Genomic DNA, 21,496 nt, shown 5'->3' on the forward strand with positions numbered 1-21,496 from the left:
TTATTAAAAGGTTTAAGATTTCTATCGTTTTTATTTTCTTTATTCAAACATTATAATTTATTTATCATATTTTTCATTCACTTTTGTAACTTCCGTTATTTTTTTGTTTAAAATGTATTAATCTTTCAAAATCTTAAAAATCCATAAAGTACTTTGAAATCTTAAAAATATGTGTTAGAAATCCATTAAAATCTTGGGTTAAGAATCCTGATTATAAAAAGTCTTTTAAAAAAAATCTTTTAAAATCCCACAAAATCAATACAATCCCACATAATCTTTTAAAATCTTCAAGATTGTTTTTGTCAAAATATTCTCTCAAAATCCCAATCCAATACACCCCTAAATTTGTAATGAGGTGTCAGAGAAGGTCTTCAAATTTGTCTAAGCATGGTTGTGAACTGACCTGTCTCTGCTTCTCCAAATTCATTCGCATATTACTTGTCTGTAGTGCGCACCCACACCCACTCGCCGAGAGTAGCAAAGTCCTACTATACTCGCGGTTCTGACGTGGAAAATGGTCAACACCAGTTGACTCGTGTTCTGTTCATGTTCGTGGAAGGGCGAGTACGTGTCGCTATCCTTACCCGACGTTTGGTCCTGGAAACAATTGACTGCATCGTCGGATCAAAATCTTTGTTTGTCTGCTACTACTTTCAACCAATGAATTCACGCCATGTGTAACCTTTTTTTATCTTCTGATATTTTATTTTGTTTACTTCATCCATCCAAAATATGCTACTGTACACACTTAAAAAAAGCTAACAAATACTATCATTTCATATAAAACAGAATAATAATTTTATAAAATTAATTTTATTAAATAAATGAAATAAAATAATATTAATATTGATTAAAAAAACTAAAACAAATCTATCAGGGGTATTAATAAAAAAATAACATTAAAAAATCAAATACAATATTTATTTTGAAGTATTTTTTTTCAAATATACATATTTTGGAACACGGAGAGTATAACATAAATATTATTAATTCCAGTTTTATATAAAAAAAATAATTATCTAATTCATCATATCAATAAAAATAATTAGATTAACTAATTTGTTATAAATTTTAATTTTATTTTAAAACTATCCATTATATTAACAGTTTAAGAGATGGTTACTTTTTTTTTTCAACCACCAATAAATGCTCATGGAGAAACGAGTGTAATTACTAATAGATCTCACTGAATAATCTTGTGTTTTTTAAATTATAATAAAAATATTTTTTATATATAAAACAGAAAAGTAATAATTTTTTATTTGTAGAAATTGAAAATAATATTAAAAGTATATAAAGATTTATTCATTCCTATTCAACCAAGTGAGCTAGATTCCATTCCCTCAAAAAGTAATATTATTCGTAATATTTTATTTTTTTATTTATAATAATAACAAGGTTTTGAATCACTGTCCCAGTTTTCTCATTTTTCACGATAGTAATATTATCATAAATCACATAAAATACGACTAATGCGCTCAAAATTGTAGAAAAGGACACTTAAAAAACTTTAACAATAAAATTACAGCCACAAACTGTTTTTAAAACCTTCAATAGAAGGAATATTTATTATTATAATATCAGTACTTTTTTACATATGTTTAATCAACCAATAGTCTTACTTCATTTTTTTTTGTCTCCTTTCCTTTATAAAAAATATATAAATTCAAATTTTATTTTTAATTGAAGCATCTTATTATAAATGTAACTAGTATTTTTATCCATTTTTAAAAAGTAATTATATTAAAAACTTGGTAAAAGAGTTTTATCCTTCATGCTCGGATTAGTGAGATGCTTTATGTGAGTATTATTATCTGATATGAACAAAATTGCAGGCCATAATATGCGTACAATTTTCACTTATAATACAAATATGGTATTTATACATATCAAATAATAATTCAAATACTTAAAAGATGTAATAATAATAATATATAGTAAATACTAGTAGTTTCTTATTCTTTTACAATATTCTCTAACCATTAAACAAAGCAAATTTCTAATAATTTTGATGTTTTCAAAATATTAAATATGTTAGTTAATTTTCTATAAGATATTAAGATGATTATCAAGAAAAAATAGTGAAAAAGGATATGCCATCTCTCATAAATTTATACCTAACTAACTAAATACTAGTATATATTTCTGACATACAAAGTCCTGTGTCTGAAGGCATAGTGACAGTCCAATTGTAATTTGCAATAAGGGCATCCAAACCCAGAACCTAATCATCTTTTATTTGCAAACTTTTGCGCATTGGAATTTGGAGGCCATAAAAAAGATGCGATGCTACACGCAAACAAGTAGTTCAAGTCCAATAAGCAAAGCAAGATAGAAAGATTGGCTAGCTCACACACCTCAATTGATACAACACCCAGTTGCTGATAGTTATTATATAGAGTTCAATTCATGCTTGCAAGCTTAACCATGGAACGGTATGAGATAATTAAAGATATTGGGTCAGGGAACTTTGGTGTGGCAAAGCTGGTCAAGGAAAAATGGAGTGGTGAATTGTATGCTATCAAGTTCATTGAGAGAGGCTTCAAGGTTCCATTTTCAAACTCCATGTATCTTTTCTGTTGTCATACCTTAGTCTTGTACATATGTACTTTGGATTGTCCTTTGTTAATGGGGTTCTATTGGGTTTTGCAGATTGATGAACACGTGCAAAGAGAGATTATAAATCATAGGTCCTTGAAGCATCCCAATATCATTAGATTTAAAGAGGTAAGGAATTGGAGACATTTTTGGTTTCAATGAGTATAGTCTCAAAGTGTAATTATTTGCCTTCTCGGAAGAAAATCATTCCCTTCCTTTAGCTACTTCTTACCAACTTTGTGAAAATATATATGCATCCAGGGACATATACACCTAAACTCTGTCCTAAATTCAATTTTGTCCCGGAATGGAACAAATATTTCGAGGTTATGAAAGCATGATTTCTTTCTATCTTCCTCATAATTCAGTTTTATTCTCTACAATATACGGTTCCCTGAAGGATCTCAATATGCAGGGTCATTTTTTTGGTTTTCCTTAAAAAGAATTTTCCAGAATCTTGTAAAGAACTGAACAAGAAATCTTTTCAATTTGATTTCTTAAATTCTTTCTCTTATACTTTATTGAGCTCCCATGTCAACTAGTAATATGACCAAAAGAGTGTATACAGGCAACAAAAGATAGGTGCTTTGAAAGAAGAAGATATACATTACTCTTTTACTCTTGTAATAGGAGATGTAATGTTTCTTCTTCGTTCAAAGCTCTATTTATCTTTTATCGTCCCTCATTTATATATATCATGTAACTATATGACTAGTCCAGGTGGGATTTATAACATGTTAGCTAACAGCATCTTGACTTTTATGCGGATTTGTGGCATATAATTCATCGCAGGTGTTACTCACTCCAACTCATCTTGCAATAGTCATGGAATATGCTGCCGGGGGAGAACTGTTTGAAAGAATATGCAGTGCTGGGAGATTCAGTGAGGACGAGGTAGATTAGATTAGATTTAAATCATTTCTAATAATTGATAACGAAAAGCTCCAGTGGCTTTATGATAGTGCTTTTGTCCAAGATGGCCATTGTATTACCTTAATTTTTTAGATTCCAAAACAGTAAAATTAAGATTGCATCAACTGTACATTATGCATGAAACATATTAGTGTGTGAAATTTCGAATGGCAAGTTGATGGCCTGTTAGCTGCTTTCTAATAATTTGGACATCGTATCTAGACTCTTTTTTTTTTTTTTTTTTAGTTTTATTTTATATATATTCACATCCTAGATGCTTGTAACAGAAAATTTCATACTAATTTCTCCTTTTCCATGCATAGGCGAGATATTTCTTTCAGCAACTGATTTCTGGAGTCAGCTATTGCCATTCAATGGTACCATATTCTTGTTCAATCTGAATCCAAATGGTTTATTTTTCAATGAATGATTCAAATTAAGTCATACTACTTTAACTAGCTGAATTGAAGGTGTAATTTTGTTGCAGGAAATTTGCCATAGAGATCTTAAGCTGGAAAACACACTTCTAGATGGAAGCTCAGCACCACGACTTAAAATCTGTGACTTCGGTTACTCAAAGGCAAGAACTTATTGCTACTACTTAATTTCATCTAACATAATGTTTCTTAATTACTCAACGGTGTTCCTATCTTTCTTCAGTCATCTGTTTTGCACTCCCAGCCAAAATCTACTGTAGGAACCCCTGCCTATATTGCACCAGAGGTTTTGTCAAGAAGAGAATATGATGGCAAGGTAACTTTACATCTAAATTTTCCCTTTCCAATCATGTAGCCGTGGCTTCACTCATTTGGAGCTAATGTTTAGCCACTGATATGTTCTTATCCTCGAGAATGATTAGGTCGCGGATGTTTGGTCTTGTGGGGTGACCTTATATGTGATGTTGGTTGGAGCATATCCTTTTGAAGACCCAGAAGACCCAAGAAACTTCAGAAAAACACTTCAGGTTAGTTGAACCAATAATAATACGAATTCCCTTTTAGTTTTCAAGTGTAATATGACTAATTAATTATTAATCACACGATTAATTAATTTATTTTGAATAATTTTGACAGCGAATTCTTAGTGTCCACTATTCTATTCCAGACTATGTACGTATCAGTAAAGAGTGTAGGTACCTTTTGTCTCGAATATTTGTGGCCAACCCGGAAAAGGTACAAATTATTTATGTTTGTTGCATTACATAATAACATTTATTATTATTATTATATGATGTTAACTTTGGGTTACATTATTTGAAGCAGAGAATTACCATACCGGAGATTAAAATGCACCCTTGGTTCCTCATGAATTTGCCACTAGAATTTATGGACGAGAGTGAAGGGGTGTTGCAAAATGATGATGTGAATGACGACTCATCTGAGACTCAAAGCATTGAAGAAATACTGTCCATAATTCAAGAGGCTAGGAAACCGAGTGAGGGCCCAAAAGTTAGTGAGCAATTTGTTGGGGGCAGCATGGACCTTGATGATATTGATGCGGATGCTGACATTGATGACATTGAGACAAGCGGTGATTTTGTCTGTGCATTGTGAATGAATATTGATGATGCTTGCAATCTTGCACTTTGCACACTATTTCTCCCTGAAAAGTCGTTTAAGATAAGAGGGTACTTAACGAGATAGATGTCAGGAAGTTTCATATCAATTAGTGTCAATTGATTATAAGTTGAAATCTAACATCGTATTAAAATCTATAGTCCATCTTAATTTCTTATTTTAGTAGGTTGTTTGTATTGATTTTAGATTGAAATCTAACAATAGATAGATAAGGTAGAACCAAACAAAATCTAGCTATCATGGTTTTGATTTTCTTTTTTTTTTTGAAAAAAATGTAAATTATATTAAACCCAAAATGATACAACAATAAATGAGGCATACCTAGTTAGAGAAAATCAAAAGTTTCCCTGATACAAGAAGGCCTATACCAAGATGTTAAAACAAATGCAACATGTGCGTTTGTCTATACAAAAGAAACTTAATCTTACTAATAATCTCTATTACAAAAATTTGATAATCTTCAAAAATTAACTTATTCGTAAACTGTAATTGATTTTTCTTTTATTAGAAGTTAGCTTGTCTTGTTATCTGCCAATGTGGGAATAAGGGAATGTTACTGGTTTCTTGGTTGGTTTAATGCTTAGCCAAAAAATCAAGCCAGACTGCATGCATATGTAATAATTAATAATATAGTAGTTTGGGTCTATTTCTGTTGCACGATCCTTCCCTTCTCTCACTATTATATAAGTAAAATAATTTGCGATGTCTCGTTTTCATGTAATTATTATAAACGTTAAATGACAAATTCACATTTGAATAATAACTGATCTATCATTGTCATTGTATCGGCGTCGTCTAAAAGCACTAGACAACTCATGTAATATCAGCGATGCTGATGCATTATGCTGCTCCTTAAAAATTAAAATACTAACCTTTTGTTGATTCTTTTTTTTAAACTGAGGATATATGAATTTTCAAATTTAAACTTAACCTTTAAAAGATTTGGATGACTAGAATATGATACAGTAACATATAATAATTATACTTTATTACTATTATTTGGTGCAGATAAATATATGATTTATTTATCTTATTACCTGCTATCTATATGATGTTAATGTAGTATATTTGTTGTTACTATTATTATTGTAACTCCCAACACATTTCTTTTATAAGTTAAATTATTTATCAATCATATCATATTAAGTTATTACTCACTACAATGATAACAATTTAAACATTAATGAGTAGTTATGTATAAGTTCATATATTATATTGGTACTTGTTATGATAATAACAATTTAAATATTATGACTTGGATTCTAAATTTTGAGTTTGAATAATGTGAGCTATTTTAGTTCGATGTGGTGAAGCATATGTATAATTGAGCTCGAGATTGGGTTTGATTGGATTGCTCACTACTTTTTCCAATTGTTAAAATAAACTAAAAGAACTTTTCATGTTAAATTTTTTTGCAATATTAATATTTTCAGTCTCCTTTTTTTTTTAAAAAAATCTGGATGAAAAATTTAAGAATTAAGATCAGTCAATTTTCTTAGGGATTAAAAGTGGAAATCGACTAAAAACGAGGGGAAATATAATTAACTCAATTGTATTTTTTCTTTTAAAAAAAACACTCAATTGTATTTAGCTAACTAAAATCTATTTAAAACCATGGGAACTACGAGTAAAAAAAAGTCATATTATTTCGCAAATACTCTATATTGGAACGAACTTTAAGGAAATAAAAAAAAAAAGTTTGGATGGGCAGGTCCAGGGATATTTGGGTCAGGTGTTAAGGCAGAAAAGCCCAATCAATTACTGAACCACACGTTTTGCCAAAACCCTACCAAAATCCTAACGGCGTAACTGTCCGGCGAAGCAGAATCAGAAGCAATCCGCGACGACAACAATGGGTGGTGGCGGGAGAGGAGGCAGATCACGCACTCAGAGAAAACACTTCCGCCAGAGCAGAGAGAACGTGTGGAAGCGTTCCAAATCGGATCCCGATCCTTCTTCAACCGAAAACAATCCTGCGTGGACTCCCTTCGCCACTGAGAACGCCGCTTTTGATTTCTACTACAAAGAGCAGGGAATAGTGGACCTGCAATACTGGGACCAATTCGTCGCACTTCTCAGAACTCCATTGCCCGCAACCTTCAGAATCAACTCTAGGTCAAACTAACAATCCCAACCTCTACATTCTATTCTATTGTTCTCTTCTCTCATTCACATGTCGTTTTGTTTCGCGATTGCAGTAGCCAGTTCTCCGACGACCTTCGTTCTCAATTGGAGAATGACTTCGTGCATTCTCTTCGCGATGAGGTATGTTACCTGCTACTGTTTTTTTTTTTTCTTTCTAATTTTTATGTTAGTGTTTATTTTTGGTTGTGAACGGAATTGTTGTTTGCAGGTTGTTGAAGGAGGTGAAACGGAGGCTATTCGGCCGTTGCTGTGGTACCCTGGGAACTTCGCTTGGCATTCAAATTTTTCTCGGATGCAGCTCAGGAAGAACCAAACGCTTGAGAGGTCAATAGAATTCATGAATATGCTACTCCCAAATAATGAATTGAAATACATGAACATGCTACTGCCAAATAATGAATTGAAATGTTATGCCAATTGGTGCCTTTGATTAGGTTAAATCTTGCATTGCAGGTTCCATGAATTCTTAAAACTAGAAAATGAGATTGGAAATATCACAAGACAGGAAGCTGTCAGTATGGTGGGTCACTTCATATACTCTTTCAATCTTCATGATCATACAAAGTGATTTTCTTTTATTTTAGAATTTTGAAAATTTTGAATGCTTTAGTACCTGTAGGTTACTAATTGTTCTAACCTTTTAAGAATTCAACTAATGTCACTCTAATGGTTGTTTGAAACATAGGTTCCTCCCCTCTTCTTGGATGTGCATTCAGATCATTTTGTGCTTGATAGTAAGCAACTTCTAGTGTATAAAGTACTTTTTATTGTTTTACCAGCCTTATTTTATATTGCTTAATTTGGAATTCAAACTTCAGCAATTCTGACTATTTTATTTTTTCTTTCCCTTTTTCAGTGTGTGCTGCACCAGGTTCAAAAACGTTCCAATTGCTTGAGATTATACACCAATCATCTAAAGCAGGATCATTACCTGATGGAATGGTTTGTGCCATTTTAATTACAAAAGTGTTGATATCTGTTTCTTTGCCCTTTATTCCTTGTTGGTAGTTAGCTGCATTTTGATTTTCTTGACTAAAGAGTTATCTAATTTTGACCTGTAATGATTGGGCCAGCTACATATGCAACAGTTTTTATTAATGTCTTTTTTATAATTAGGTTATAGCAAATGATCTTGATGTCCAAAGATGTAATCTTCTGATCCACCAAACCAAAAGAATGTGCACAGCCAACCTAATTGTTACAAATCACGAAGCTCAGCACTTCCCAGGATGCCGTTTAAACAGGAATTATGAAAGGATGGAGTTAGATCACAATATTGGCCAACTGTTATTTGATCGTGTTCTGTGTGATGTCCCATGCAGTGGAGATGGTACCCTTCGTAAGGCTCCTGATCTCTGGAGGAAATGGTAGTTTTTATTCCTTTATCTAGCTCCACTTTTCAATCTCCAAATTATTTTAATACTTATTTTACCTTTTTGCAGGAACACAGGGATGGGACATGGCCTTCACAGCCTACAAGTTTTAATTGCTATGCGAGGTGCTTTTTGATTGCTTTCTGTTTCTAATTTAGGTCCTGCCAACATTAGTCTTGTGTTCTGTTTCCTTATATGGTGCCATCATCTTAGTCTTTTTTTTCAGCTAGAAAATTAGTAATAGCCAACAGGGGTTGTCTCACATTGACCTTTTGTTCAAGACATTTGCTTTAGGCAATATATTATTTCACTAATCACTAGAAATCCTTGCTTAAGTCTATGATATGCTTGTTAGAGTTTTGTTAACTAGCAGATGATTATAAATTGAACTCAACTAGACTTGTCTAGCATGGGCAATTAGGTTTAGTTACAAGATGTTCATGGTGACTTGGCTGCTCTATACTGTGTGCAGGGACAGATCCAGGAGTGTATCAGGGAGGGGGGGGGTGTCAATTTTTTTTCTTTCTTATATATACATAAAGGATCCTATGGGAGAGGGGGGGGGGGGGTGCTGCTTGCCCCCCCCTTGGATCTGTCTTTGACTGTGTGTGTTTAAATTGACAAGGATCATTAAGTGAAACTATTTGTGCTTCCAGATTAAGTTTGCTTTGTAATTTATTGTTCTGTGCTTCTTTCCAATTCTTTGAAAGAGAACACACTTGCATTATATTGAGCCTGAAGGACCAGACCAGTAATTTTTCAAGAATTTAGAAACACAAAATAGTGATTGTATTTCAGAAAAAATCTGGTTTTAAACTTTTAATGACCAGATTTGCTGTACAGGCACTAAGCACACAAGGGTTTTTTCTCAAGAAGTATTCTCCTTTGATATAAAGCAAGCAACAAAACTACACTCTGAATAATCCACCCCCACTTCTAGAACACACATAAAACCCACAATTAACAAATAACTGCCAAATAAATCACACAAATAACTTCCACGTAACAGTTCAGCACAGAAATAGTGAGAATTACTGCTAAAACCTATTTCTTATTTCTCCTGACATATACTTACAAAGGCTTATGACCTTCCGTCAATTTCTTTAATGCACTTTTATTGACTGAAATTTGTTGGAAAGCAATAATAATGTGTAAGAATGAAAGTGTTACTACCACTCCTCATTTCTCAATGTATCATTATCGTGCTTATTATGTGTCTTCTGAAGATGACAAACATTCTTACACCAAGGAATAGTTTCATATTATGTACTTTAAATTGATTTTCTCTTTTGCTCATTCTAAAACTTCAATAAACAAATATACTGTGGTAAAAAAACTACTGCTGTTTTTTTGTCTTTAGCTAATTAAAAAGTAGAAATGAACTAGGGTTTATGATATTTATCTAAGATGTTTTTGTCAATATTAACTGAATACTGCTATTCTCAGGTTTATCTCTACTTAAAATTGGTGGAAGAATGGTGTATTCAACATGCTCAATGAATCCTATTGAGAATGAAGCTGTGGTTGCTGAGGTAATCTTAACTTGAAAGCTCTATACTTTGTTGCAGCCGTACTTTTTTTTAGCTTTCCCCTTAAAAGTGCTTTGACATATTAATATCAACAAAAAGATTAATTAAATTGATTTGAAGCATGGTTTGATTTCTTAGGTGTACCTGTATCATGTATGTACTTGGTACAGGCAAGCCTTTGGTACTTGCTTCTAAAAATAATGAAAAATGGGTAAATGCTTGCAAATTCTATTTGTTTCCACAACAGCAGGATATGACCTAGGCAGTTTTGTTCCACCTTTTCTTTTTGTTTCTTTTCCTCTCTACTCCAAAAGCATCCCATTCTTCATTCACTGGTTTGGCTGTTTGCAGCATAGCAATTCTATTTCTCTGCCTTTCACTTCCTGACACAAATAAATGAATGCTTTTTCTCCCATGTTACTTGAATTATTTCTCTCCATCTCACTCCCGACATTTTTAAAAAAATATTTTGGGTGGTAATTTATGACTGATAATCAGTGAATTAAGTTTATGAGTATTTATTTACCACTGATGTTTTTGCTAGAATCTAGTGCAGGATTTGGCACTTTTTTCAAAAGCGATTCTTTCTAGATTTTAGCTTATGGAAAAACTAAGGGTGTGTTTGGTTTGCATTTTCATTTTTTGTTTTTATTTCCTGTTTTCATTTTCTGCAAACTGTTTTCATTTTCAAAAGATTAGAATTCTGAAAGCATGTTTGGTTTGACTTCTTGTTTTCTGTTTTCATGAAATAAAAATACTGAAAATTTATGATTTGCTTAAAATTATATTCATTGCCACCGCAATTTCATTTTATTCGAAATGAGGTTTCTGTTCTCAACTGAAAACACTGAAAATGAAATTTTATTGTTCTCATTTTCTGGTTGTTTTCTGTTTTCATTTTCACTGAAAATGTTTTCAGAAATCCAACCAAACACATTTTCATCACCGTTTTCTATTTTCAGTGAAAATGAAAACAGAAAACAACCAAACCAAACACCCCCTAACTTTTTTAGTATATTTTTTAACTAAAAAGCATTTTTCTTTTAAAAAAAGACAAATGAGAATGTAAAGAGAAGCACTGCTCAATTCTTTTTTTCTTTTTGCCCTCTTCTATGTCATGTTGCAGGTTTTGCGGAGGTGTGGAGGGTCTGTCAAACTTGTTGATGTTTCTAGTGAGCTTTCACAACTAATTCGTCAGCCAGGTCTCAAGAGATGGAAGGTTTGTGTTTGCTGTGACCAACTTACCATTTATTTGTTAAGAAGTCAGAATTTTGAAGAAAATATATGTAATATTAACGAATAAATATGTTCCCTACCTATACATCCCAAAGTTTTAGTGTGTATCTCATCTTTGAGGATTCTCTTGGAGACAATGCCCTCTTACATTATGTGATTTGACAGTGTTAAGGGTGGTTGGCTTTCTTATTTTCCTCTGTTCTTTCCTCTGGATGATATTCAGTGTTCCAATGTATTGTACTTTCCTTATGGTAGTTGTGGGTAAAAGAAACTTGGTGCAGGCCAGGCTGAAAATGTTTGTTTCATCAGTTGTGTTATTCCTTGCTATTTGAATTTTGATGGACTTGAAATGCTGTTTTGCTGATTTGTTTTTTTTTTTAATGTGACTGGTAGTGAATTCTTTCTAATCAAATTTCTGCTATTTGATATGTTGGATGTCCGTCAAGTTATACCAACATTCATGTCCATGGTATAGAATCAAGTTTTAAACTTTCTAAACAGAAAATTAAGTTTATCCAACTTGACCTTGCATTCTTATAGAAGCTGTTGGTTCTGCTTTGGATTCTGTTTGTGGCTTCAAATGTGGAAGGGGTTAACTTTGTTTTGTAGCTGCATGCATTTAATTTTTTTTAAAGGTGTTTGATTTTGGAGATGCAGATATATGACAAGGGCACTTGGTTGGTCTCTTATAAAGATGTTCCTAAGTATCGTAGAAGTGTAATTCTTTCCAGTATGTTTCCTTCTGGCAGAGGCCATCATGATCTTGTTGATAGTAGTTGTAGTGTTGACCCAGAGGGCATTACTAATGGTATTAACGGAAATGCTGGAGATGGTGTTCAAGCAGTAGAGAATCCTGTGATGTCCGAGTCTGCCGCGGAAGTTTGTGATTTCCCTCTAGAGCATTGCATGAGGATACTGCCTCATGATCAGAACACTGGAGCCTTCTTCATTGCTGTACTGCAAAAAGTTTCTCCTCTGCCAGGTAGTTTTTCTTCTGACTACATTTGTTTCTATCTCTCTCTCTGTTTCTGTTAGCAGATAATTAGGAAATTTTGGAGAACATGGGAAAATAATTCCAAGTTTCCATTTCTGCCTTTTTTATGTTCATTTTGTCACAGACCTTTCTTTGCTTGCCATAATAGGTTTTTTATTTATTTTTCTTTCTTGCAGCAATTACAGAACAAACCAAAAAAAAGATTGACGAGCAATATGTAGAACCAGCAAACCAGAGTCTTAATGATGCACAAGTACCACAGATTACTTCACCAGAAAGTACACATGAAGAAGTCTTGAATGCAGTGTCAGAGGAAAATGTAGATGACAATGAACCCATTACCGAAGATTTGGAAGTTGGTCCTGTTACATGTGAAGAACAGAATTCCAAGGAAACTCGAGAGCCCGATAATGTACAAAACACAACGAAGAGGGTTCCAGGTAAAAGAAAGCTACAAATTCAAGGCAAATGGAGGGGTGTTGACCCTGTTGTTTTTTTCAAAGATGAAACAATTATTAATAGTATAAAGGATTTCTATGGAATTGATGAGCGTTTTCCTTTCAACGGTCACCTTGTTACAAGAAACAGTGATACAAATCATGTGAAAAGAATTTATTATATCTCCAAGTCAGTCAAGGATGTTCTTGAGTTGAACTTCAAAGTTGGGCAGCAACTTAAAATAACATCAATTGGCATGAAGATGTTTGTAAGTATAACTTATCCTCAATTTAAGAGATATTTTTGTTTTTGTTAGTATTATATTTTATGTGATTGATTTATTTATCCTCCGTGATACTAATTGTCAAAATAATTTATGTTGATGTTAATAATTTCTTCATTAGAAGCACTCCAAAAACATTAGTTAGATAATCATACAGTCGTAGGAGATTGATATAGGCAAGGGCAACAAATTTAGTTAGAATTTGATTAGTAAAAGTGAAGTGTATAATTTATTTGACATTTTGATGTTAAAGAAGTCAGTAGACTGTACTATTGTTTATGGTTAGAGAATAGTATTTCTGAGTCGTTTCATAAATTGTTTCCGTACCTAGGCATTTATTTCTATTTTTGTTTTGTTGACAGTTTTTAAATTCATGTTGATTTTAATCGGGTATGGATTATAGTCATTTGCTCATTTAACTATGACATATGGTGGTAAGGATTAGTTATGTAATATAATAAATAAATAATTCTTGTATGACTGTTTTGCATACCAAATTTCTTTTTGGAATATTCTAGGATATTGCAAGTGACATGCATTCTGTTAGTTATTGGCACAATCTGCACCATTTACTAATATTTATTGGTCAGTCCTTGACTGTCTGTGATAAACGAGCTTTGATTAATTCTTATGACTGAGTGAAATATACTTTCATCTTACAGGAAAGACAAACAGCGCGAGAAGGTAGCTCTGCACCATGTGCTTTCCGGATATCATCTGAAGGATTGCCCCTTATTCTTCCATACATAACCAAACAGATTCTGCATGCATCTCCCTCAGACTTCAAGCATCTTCTGCAGAACAAAGAAGTAAAGTTTGAAGATTTTACTGATGCCGAGTTTGGTGAAAAGGCAGCAAACCTATTGCCAGGCTGTTGTGTGGTAATTATGTGTATAGGTATGTATCTGTCACCACGCCATAGAGAAGTTTAATACCCATTGGCATCAACATAATTGTTTATAGGATCTTTTTCTGCAGGGAAAACAGTTGCTGCAGAGTCTCTCAAAGTGGATGAGTCAACGATAGCCATTGGATGCTGGAAGGGTAGGGCGAGATTGTCAGTGATGGTTACTGCAATGGACTGCCAAGAACTACTGGAAAGGCTTTTAATACGTTTTGACACTGAAAAGGGCTCCTCTGGGCATTTGGACAATTCCTCTAATGATGTGGAAGAAGTTCAGCCTGTGCAAGAGTTGAACAGGGAAAATGATGACGATGTGTGAAAGCTACTGAGTTAAAGTGACTACTTAACAGATATTCTTTACCCTGTTGTAAGTTCTAACAGATATTTGTGCTATTTGTCATTTATAGAAATGGTGATTTTGCCCTTCACCTATGAAACGATAGTGAAAAAATTGCTTGTTTTTGTTAACCCCGTCATTATTTTCATAGACAGATGCTGGTCCATATTTATAGTTTTGGTTTCTTAAATTGCTTCTGAGAAACTCTGTTGCTGTATGGTTTAGACTTTAGAGGTTCAACATGAGAAAATTTTATAAAGTCGTCCCTCGCGCATCATGTAACTGGTAGATTTTAGTCGAACTCAGATGCCGTTTATTTTACTACGGGAATAAACTCTAAAATTATAAGCGTGTTTGGATCACCGGTGCGAACGTATGTTGGGACCAACCTCCTTTTTTAGGAAGCAACAATATCCTTACGTTTGTGGTGAAATGGTCTCAGGCTTCATGCTGCATGCTGCCGCAATTTAACCGGAGAAACAAACATGTATTATATCTAGGTAGCCTCCTAGCTACAATGTGTTTTGTTTTTAGTTTTAGATGCTTAGAATGTCCATTATAGTAGTTAACAACTCTAGTGCAATGTTTGACGTACTTTTCCGTTGGACATACAGTATTGGCTCTGACAGGTCTAGACATACTAGGTTGCTGGTAGTTGAAATCAATTCTTATTGGCGCGATGCATTCAAATTCAATGCATGTTTGTTACTGCATCTAATTCGTGGGTCAGTGGCTCAAATGACGTCAAATATCAAAATAAACGTAGAAGCTAATATAGATGTGGATTGAAGTGGACGTGATGGGAAAACAAACATGCTATTCAAATTGACAAATTAAGGATGTGTTTGGTTGTGAAGAAAAAAAATAATATGTAAGAAAATAAGAGAAATAGATGAGAAATAAAATAAAATAAAATAAAAATAAAAGTAATTTGATTGAAGAGAAATAGAATGAAATAAAAGAAAAATATTTGAATTTAAGTGATTTGATAGATAAAAAAATAACATTAAATAAAAATATTATTATTATGAGATAGGAGAAGACTTGTTTGTTTAGCACATTGAATGCAATACAATTTCATCTTCAATCTGTTTTGGCAAGGAAACTTTTTTTATGGATCCCACTAGTTTTGTTTTTTAAATTTCTCAACGACTCATTGCAATCAAAACACCACCATTTTTGTTCACACATTTAACTGCAACCAAACCACTCCTAAGTATGTTTCGCAGAGAGAAAAGGAAATAGAGGGAGAAGTAGGTCCAAAAGAAGAAAAAAAATATATATATATATATATATATATATATTGATTGATTGGTTGGTTGGCTGGAGAGGAGGAGATAATTGATTAGGTGTTGGGGAGAGGATGATTGATTAAGTGCATATTTGGATGGATCGTTGTCAAAATAAATTTTGAATAGAATTTATTTTGGTTAAGATTGATTTTGAAGTGATGTGATTTATGTTTGAATATTTTATTATAAAATTAAGTTTAAAGTAAAATTTAATACAAAATTTTGAATTTAACGCAAAAGTTATTTAAAGTTACTCCAATTCAAAATTAATTATGGATCATAATCAATTTTAAATTCTTCTCAAACATGAAATCAAACATGTGAAAAAAAAATATCCAAAATCAATTTTTCAACTCAAACCAAACACCCACTAAGTGAGTGTGAGTGTAATTGATTTGATTAGGTGTTAAGGGAAAAGGTAAAGTCAATATTCAACTTTATTATATTCCAACACAAAATCAATTATATAGTCCATGATTATAGTCAAAACTCTCTTTCAATAAGCAACACAATCTCTCTCTCTCTCTCTTTAAGATCCACACCTTTTTATTTCTTCAATCCTTCATTTCCAAAAAACCAAACGAGTCATGCTTTCCAACATCCCTTCATTTCTTCAATTTTCCTTTTATTTTTCCTTCTCTTCAACACTACCAAACAAGCCATAAAAGTAAAATTCACTTTTAGATTTATCTTTAATCTATGTAAAATGGATTAATTTTTTGTTTTAATATTTTTTAAAAATGTTGCTTTCCATCTTCATAAATTTAATTTTTCAAATGATTTAATAGAATTATGTTATCATTTAAATATAAATTGTGATGCATAAAAATATTAACTTTTATAATAATTATTTTAAAATTATTTAAAATATTTTTAATTTCTCGACTATAAATTTGTACTTGATGATGTATGAAAAATTTTAAAATAACCTCTTGTTATTTAACGTTAAAGTGATAATTTTTCAAACATATCATATAACAATCACTTTAAGATGGCATGTGATATGACATATTTATTTGCATGGCATTATTAATAAATAGTTATAAAAATATTTTTAAAACTTCTAAAATTTACAAGGACTTAAAAGAATAAAATCAAAATTTATCATATTTACGTAAATTAACAAATCTAATTTAAATTAAAGTTTAATAATTATGTATTAAGATTGTCAAATAATTTTACACTTTTATTAATCATAAGTTATCATTCATATAATTTTTAAAATAATTATTATTAAAATTAACAAATTTACAATAAATTATCATAACAAATTTACTGTGCAAACCTTCTACTAAGATTGGATGGGCTTACCAGATGACCCCATTGGAAAAATACAGCAATGTTCGAACTATAAGCACGAATGATGATATTTTCACATTCGATTAGTTCCAAGTCCACCCATTTCACCTACAAAATTCATGTATATTGAACCAAGCAATTGTTCAAAGAAGAAAAAAAAAAGCAATTTGTATCTACTTTCATTTTTAATGTTTAACTCGCCAACCAAATCAAATTAAATTTAAATGTACAAAAAAAGCAATGCGCCAAACCTTTAAAATTTGGTAATAAGAACACAACCATGAAATACACTAAATAGAAACAAATTATAAATAAAGTCAAGATGATTGACAACACATATTCCTCTTAGCAGGGATTTCCTGTGCAGGGCCTGGAACGATAATCTTCTGGCCAGACAAAGATGCTGAGTTCCCATTTCCCTGATTTTCATCAGCAGTTAGGTTCTTCTTGTTGACAATGTTGTATATTTCTGTCAAGACAGTTATGAAGGCTGTTTCAACATTAGTTGCTTCTAGTGCTGAGGTCTCTAAGAAAAACAACCCTTCTTTCTCAGCAAATTCTTTTGCATCCTCAGTGGGTACGTCACGCTGGTTCTCAAGATCACATTTGTTGCCTGTAAGAATGATGACTATGTTCTTGTCAGCATGGTTGCGCAGTTCTTCTAACCAACGTGGTATGTGATCAAAGGTTTGGCGTTTAGTGATGTCATAAACCAACATTGCCCCCACAGCACCCCTGTAATATGCACTCGTAACTGCTCTGTATCTGTATCATAAACCATTGAAAATGAAATATTAGTTTAAACTGAAATTTGGCATTTAATGTACTTTAAGCCAACCATTCGAACCACCAAGACATGATAAGAAATAATCGTAATTAATCATGTGAAGAAGCACTAACTAGATATAATTGCATGCAAGAAAAAATAGTTCTATTCTACACTGTTGATTACTAACAAGTGAGAAAAAGGAATGCATGTCCAAACTAATTATGTTAGCAAGTACAATTTAACTAAATGATGCCCCGTGCTAAAGCTACTTGATCAAAATTGACAAGTTCTAAAACACTTATTATTAAAGTTTTTGAAGAATCAACAACACTAATAATAAAAGCTGTTCAAAATAATAATAATAATAACAATAATAATAATAATAAAGTCTCTGAAAGATTGAGATGATAAATTGTGAAAATAAGGCCGATAAAAAAAATTAAAAGATAGATGGTGAAAATAATATTTTGAGATACCCAAAGCACTCTTCAAGTATGAACCATTTGCATAGATTGCCCATGCAGCCAATTTCATGGATAGTCCATCGCAGCTTGTTCTGACTTCTGTCTGCGTGCTCTAAATCTCAAGATAGGCAATGGTTTTGAACTGAGGCTTGTTGTACTTCATATTGGAAAATGAGTTATTTTAAAATCTCAATAAATGGAGAATGGTGACTGCTAGTTGAAAATGGGAAACTTAATGAGATTCTATGTCTTCCTTACAAATTTAAGCAACTAATTTCTCTATACTCTGTAAAACGTCATATCATATCACATTAAACAACTTATGCAATAATTCATGCATTACCATCAGTGGTAATCCCATCACAAAATAATACCAAAATTTACACATGCATGCGATGTTCCAAATTCTGTTTGCATTTTCCTTTCGTTTACAAATTTATTATCTGTCATATAGCTTGAGAATGTAGAGTATTATATGTCGACCAAGAAAAACCAAAGGCAGAGATGCATCAGCTTGAAAGTCAGCAACTTTGTATAACGATTTATCGAAAGGCATTAGTATCAATTCCTTGACATAAATTTATCATAAAAGATTAGACAATAGCAGCAACGGTCGACCAAAAAAGAAAAGACAATAGCAGCAACCAGCAATGCAAATGCAAGATTAAATCTAACGGGAGTTTTAATAATAACTGCATCATTCACAAAAAAAAAAAAAAGGCAGCAACACAATGGCATAGTGACCAGAAATTCGTTCCACTGCAGTTTTTTTACTAAAAAAATACCGTTGCGAACTTCAAAAAACTGAGTGAGAAAATTAACAGCATCCCGGCAATTTCGGTAACTGAGAATCTGAGACCACATTCACACCTCAAAGTCATCTGTACAAATAACTAATTCTAATTCACAACCAGAAAATGGTCCACAATCACTACTGTAGCCACAAGGTCAAGATTTTTCCGGTCTTTGCTGCTGCAATTGCAGCCATATTAACAATATTTGTCAACAATTTTTCACAAAATTCAGGATTGTGACAAAACTGCATGCACCACAATTTAAAACCTTATTCAAGGTTTTATAAAGTTATTTGCAATCACAACTACAGTCCCAAAATCTAAGGTTTTTGGTCTTTACTACTGCAATTGTGACCATATAAGCCAGATTTGTTAACAATATTTCGCAATATAAAATATTACAACGAAACTGCACGTATGAGTCTGACTGCAATTTAAAACCTTAACCACAAATATGGAGGAGACAAAGAAGTGATCAATGAAATGACAGTAAACTACAAAACGGCTTGCCGTATGTTTTCCACTCTAGCAATACTAAATGGTACGAAAATTTGTAGAAAGAAAAAATATTATTTTACGAAACAAATGTTTTAATATAGTTGGTTAAATTGTAAAAATAAATAAATATTTTTTTTTTCAAAATTAACGAAAATCACGGTGATCAGCAACATATAGTGTTCGTGGAACACGAATTGGTAGCAATAAGAAACTTCCTTTCCACTTAATGAATATTATTGGATAGAATTTTCCTTGTTTCGTGGTAAAGTCCCGGGACTCATCCTTGTCCATGTTCTATAATCTATACCGTCTCTTTTTCCTGAACGTGCTTCAGTCACATATCAATTACCAATACACAACGTAATGATCACAATAGATCAGCTCAGTAACCTTAGTTAAAACACAAATCCACGCGATCCTCCGCCGCGACGATCAGATCACGCGCGAAACGACGTCGGTGACGCAAATTAACAGATTCGAGCCAAAACTAACAATATTAAGAAACTGTGGAAAAGAAGTTATAGAGTACCGTTCTTGGCCGGCAGTGTCCCAGATCTGAGCCTTAACGGTCTTGTGATCGATAACCAAAGTCCTCGTCTGAAATTCAACACCGATGGTGGACTTGGAGTCCAAGCTGAACTCGTTCCTCGCAAACCGAGCTAGTATCTGCGACTTCCCCACCGCCGAGTCCCCTATCAGCACCACCTTGAACACGTAGTCTATCCTCTGGTTCGCGTCCCCATACCCTCCTCCTGCACCCGCACCTGCCATTTCCCACTACACTTTTTCTGTTCACAATCACAATAATATATCTTCAACTTACTTACTTACACATACACATATATGTACTGTTTCTTTCGCTTTAAGGTTAAAACTTAAATGCTACACTCTTTTTTGTTATTGCCTTTTTGATTAAAGGAACACTTACTTGTTTATTTATTTATTATTTATTGTGTATCTCTCACACTTAAGTGATATTGATTATTGTTTTTTAATTAAGTGATTCAGAATTTTAATTTTAATTTTTAAGAAAATCATGTTAGGGGATATAATTCAAGTTTTTAACAGTGAATATTACATGGAAATAATAGTAAGATTGAAAAAAAAAAAACTCTTATGGTACACTACGTGTATGATTATTGGAGAGGAGGGGTGAGACACGTGTCACGTGACACGTGCACGAGTGAGGTGGGAATGAAGAAGCGTCTCCCCACCAATGAATGAGAGAAGTGGCAGGTTGTTGGGTGTTTGATCATTGATGATGAATGAAAGATGAGAGGAAGAACGGTTGAGGACAGCTCTTATTTTTACTTTCGAGCGATCGCAGCGTCTACGCGTTGCGGATTTCTCGGGTGAGTTGTCTGATTAGTACTGATGACATTAATGTTGCAAATAACTATTTAAAATATTCACAACATTATTTTTTTAGATAAACTAATTTTATTTTTATTTTATTTTTAAATAAATATTATTACTAATATATAGTAATTTTAATCTCTTAATTAAATAATTCAAGATTCAAATTCTAACCTTAAATTTGAGTATGAAATAATTTATATTTGAAAAAAAATACTCATCTTTAAACAATGAATATTTCATAGTCCAAAAAAAATATTGTTAAACTTAATCTTTTATTTAGATATAATTTGAGAGAGGAAAATAACGCTTGAGGAGAGAAAAATTATAAACAGTTAGGTTAAATAGAACGAAAAAGTTTACATTTAATTTGTTGTCAAATTATAAAGTTGAAATCTTACATTTCATCAATTAGATTTAAGTTATATTTAACATAACTAAGGGAAAAAGTTAAGTAGAAGTTAAAAAGTGAATTGATAGTTAAAATTTAGTAATTAAAAGTTAAAAAATTAGCTTATTAAATAATAAATGTTTAACAAAATTAGTTATTATAGTATCTAAAAAATATATAATGACAGGAAAATAATAAAATTATGATTTATTTTTAAAAATAAGTAGAAAAAATTAGTTGAATAACTAGCTAAAAACTAACTAGTAAATGCTTAATTTTTCAGTTTCCAATTAACTTTATGTTTAGT

The 21,496-nt window shown here is 32.2% G+C and overlaps 3 protein-coding genes across 3 annotated transcripts; 2 read left to right on the forward strand and 1 right to left on the reverse strand.

The window, feature by feature from the left end:
- Nucleotides 1-2,168: 2,168 nt before the first annotated feature.
- Nucleotides 2,169-5,316, forward strand: LOC114413090 (serine/threonine-protein kinase SAPK2-like). Its single transcript, XM_028377289.1, has 9 exons — nucleotides 2,169-2,547; nucleotides 2,653-2,727; nucleotides 3,391-3,492; nucleotides 3,834-3,887; nucleotides 3,998-4,090; nucleotides 4,171-4,263; nucleotides 4,370-4,474; nucleotides 4,584-4,682; nucleotides 4,773-5,316. Exons 1-9 carry the CDS (start codon nucleotides 2,410-2,412, stop codon nucleotides 5,061-5,063), a joined length of 1,050 nt encoding a protein of 349 aa, XP_028233090.1. The 5' UTR covers nucleotides 2,169-2,409; the 3' UTR covers nucleotides 5,064-5,316.
- Nucleotides 5,317-6,843: 1,527 nt separating this feature from the next.
- On the forward strand, nucleotides 6,844-14,500 carry LOC114413089 (tRNA (cytosine(34)-C(5))-methyltransferase-like). The gene is made up of 14 exons (XM_028377288.1): nucleotides 6,844-7,202; nucleotides 7,286-7,352; nucleotides 7,441-7,556; nucleotides 7,686-7,752; nucleotides 7,918-7,966; nucleotides 8,089-8,174; nucleotides 8,349-8,599; nucleotides 8,675-8,730; nucleotides 10,052-10,137; nucleotides 11,261-11,353; nucleotides 12,028-12,352; nucleotides 12,541-13,070; nucleotides 13,748-13,982; nucleotides 14,064-14,500. The coding sequence occupies exons 1-14, from the start codon at nucleotides 6,940-6,942 to the stop codon at nucleotides 14,306-14,308; spliced, it is 2,469 nt and encodes an 822-aa protein (XP_028233089.1). The 5' UTR covers nucleotides 6,844-6,939; the 3' UTR covers nucleotides 14,309-14,500.
- A 2,591-nt stretch (nucleotides 14,501-17,091) lies between these two features.
- Nucleotides 17,092-20,287, reverse strand: LOC114413092 (ras-related protein Rab11A-like). Its single transcript, XM_028377292.1, has 2 exons — nucleotides 19,972-20,287; nucleotides 17,092-17,682 (listed from the first exon to the last, which is right to left on the reverse strand). The coding sequence occupies exons 1-2, from the start codon at nucleotides 20,211-20,213 to the stop codon at nucleotides 17,235-17,237; spliced, it is 690 nt and encodes a 229-aa protein (XP_028233093.1). The 5' UTR covers nucleotides 20,214-20,287; the 3' UTR covers nucleotides 17,092-17,234.
- Between the last annotated feature and the right edge of the window lie 1,209 nt (nucleotides 20,288-21,496).

The sequence above is a fragment of the Glycine soja genome, chromosome 5, assembly GCF_004193775.1.
Source record: "Glycine soja cultivar W05 chromosome 5, ASM419377v2, whole genome shotgun sequence".
Lineage (NCBI taxonomy): Eukaryota > Viridiplantae > Streptophyta > Magnoliopsida > Fabales > Fabaceae > Glycine > Glycine soja.